Here is a 2,498-nt window from a genome sequence, read left to right as displayed (position 1 = left end):
CACTGGCTTGACCTCCTGAGGCTGGAATGCAGCTGAAGTCTTCAGACAAGGACAGAAACCCAGGTCTTTTCCCACACTGTCTTCTATCCATGGCTTGGTGATACCCAGCACTGCTGTGGTGGATTTGTATTCACCAAGGAGAAGGAAAGCATGTGTGACACTAGAGAAGCAAGTCTGCATCGATGTTTTGTCAGCAAACATGCACCTGTCCCTGAAAGTGGCTCCACTTTCTAATTTCAGTGGCACACTTCAATACTGAAAACACACTTCAGCTGGCAAATGCGTAAAAATATGGTGCATGAAGGGAATCTGTGTGATCTGCTGGGAAAGGGAACAGTTCTCCCACCAACAGCTGAACCCGCCACTAAATCACACATTCATATGGGTGTATGTCCTGTGACTGATGTCTTAGTTCCCCTTCCATTGGGTGTGGTTTTCACACATTGTTTGTTCTGTGAATTATACCTGTCTATGGTCTTGTAAAAAACAAAACTGTAGGTTTTTTTTTTTTTTTTACTTATTCCTGTCAACCCCTTTTCCTAACCTTCCAAGGTCACACCACCATGACTGCAGGAACCAATTAAAGATCACTGACTCCAGGCAAAACCTGAACACGCAGCAAGAAAACAAAAAAACAAACATGCCCCATTAGCTGACAATTACCCATAACTTTGCTTTCTTCTAATCTTTGCGACTAAAAGCTGGAGGGGAGAGGAATTTTCGCCTGGTATTTGAGTTCCCTACAAGCTTGGGACACAGGGGTGTGCTTGTGTTTGAATGGATGGATTTGCCTACACAGCCACTCTGTAATGCTATCCATGTTATTCCAGCTGATGAGGTGACCCTTATTCTGTGGTTTCTGAGACCTCCCACCACGTCCCAACACAAAAAAGATCCAGCAGCTGCTCAGGCACTCCCTGTTCCTTTGACCCCACCAAGTAAAGAGAAGAAAAAAGCAAAAATGAGGTCCCTAGCTCCACATAAAAGAGGTCAAAAGCTTCAAACATCAGAAAGAATGGATTGGCATCACCTTGTCTGCCATCAGCCCCAAAGGAACGCAATTCCACTGACGTATCTTTCTCATCAAGTATGACCAGATTTTATTCATATCAAATGCCTGGCCTGCTCCTGAGGAAGTGCAGCTTGTCCCATGCTGACCAACACGGACCCCCTTTGTAGGATTACAGCTGCATGGCGAGAGCTGGTGCCACTATTCTCTTCCTGCTCTGCTAAACTCAGCTGAGAGCTTTACACAGCACCAGCTTGTAGCTACTAAAACTCATTAAAGTTTTATCAAGAGGGATGCTTCTACTCTATGTTCCATAAAAGGCCATCTAACTCACAATAGATAAATTGAGAGCGTAACAGGAAATAATCTTTAGAATAGCATTGATCTGCCATCAAAACCAGAGAATGAAACAGCATTTGAAACTCCGTTTCAAAGACTGTGGGACCTAGTTTCTTAATTTCAATGGTACCTGGAGCCATACACAATCCTATTTTTGGACAATGGAATTGACTTCAAGGCTATGTTTTCAGACTGTTCACATTATCTCAGCAGTGACAAGCTCACCATAACGGACAGACGAGAGCCGTAAGAATTAGTCCACAGGACAAAAGGAAGACAGAAGAGAGATGGCAGCAAAAAATAAAAGCTGGTTCCCACATGCCTCAGGTTCATCTTTGAAGCTGATGAGTTTTGAAATATTCCACACCTTTTTCTTATTACTTGCCAATAATCTGTATAAAATGTGTCTTGCATTTGGATAATAAACACTCTTTATTCAGCATCACCAGTGAGTGCCAGTTGATCATGAGTCTCCTCCATTACTTAGCATTAGCAGTCAAATCCCTGCCCTGTCCATGGCTCCTACCCAGTACGTCCCGTACAGAGCTCCTACCCAGGATGTCTTCATAGACGTTCTCCTCGGATAAAGTGCGTGTGAGAGCCAGCTTGGTCTGCGCGTACCAATCCACCCGGCCGTTCTCAGATGATGACTGCAACAAGTCTTCAAACTCATATGACTTCCTGCACCATTGATAGGAGAGGAGGAGGATCAAAGAGGTGAATGATACAGTTAACCGGTATTTATAACCAAATCATGGCTAATTCCCTTCAACACAGAAATATAGAACTGTTTAGGTTGGAAAAGACCTTTAAGATCATCAAATCCAACTGTAATCGTAACACTGCCACATCCACCACTAAACCATGTCCCTAAGGGCTACACATGCCACGCAGTTGGCAAAATGAATTACTTAGAAGAGGACGTTTCACAGCCTCATGCCATATAAAGCAGGAAAAAGTAACACCAAGACTGGTTATTTTTATCAGCCACACAAATAAAGGCATTTCAGGCATGCCGTAGATAATCTGGGCTGTCATGGCAATAGCACACTGTGAAGATGCAAGTGTTCAAGAGGCACATCCTGGAACACTGCACAGAACCTTAGGTCATGAGAGGTCCCATTTACAGCACAGATCCCACCTTCAGCAG

At 43.9% G+C, this 2,498-nt stretch overlaps 1 protein-coding gene across 1 annotated transcript in view; it reads right to left on the bottom strand.

Moving 5' to 3' along the window:
- Positions 1-2,498, bottom strand: part of DENND2A (DENN/MADD domain containing 2A) — a 37,047-nt gene that overhangs the window by 30,798 nt on the left and 3,751 nt on the right. The window contains exon 3 of the mRNA XM_010144075.1: positions 1,902-2,029. Within this exon, the coding sequence (XP_010142377.1) occupies positions 1,902-2,029 (128 nt within the window). The remainder of the gene's footprint in view (positions 1-1,901; positions 2,030-2,498) is intronic.

Source organism: Buceros rhinoceros, unplaced genomic scaffold (genome assembly GCF_000710305.1).
Source record: "Buceros rhinoceros silvestris isolate BGI_N320 unplaced genomic scaffold, ASM71030v1 scaffold13019, whole genome shotgun sequence".
NCBI classification, from domain to species: Eukaryota; Metazoa; Chordata; class Aves; order Bucerotiformes; family Bucerotidae; genus Buceros; species Buceros rhinoceros.
This window is presented reverse-complemented; position numbering and strand designations above follow the sequence as displayed.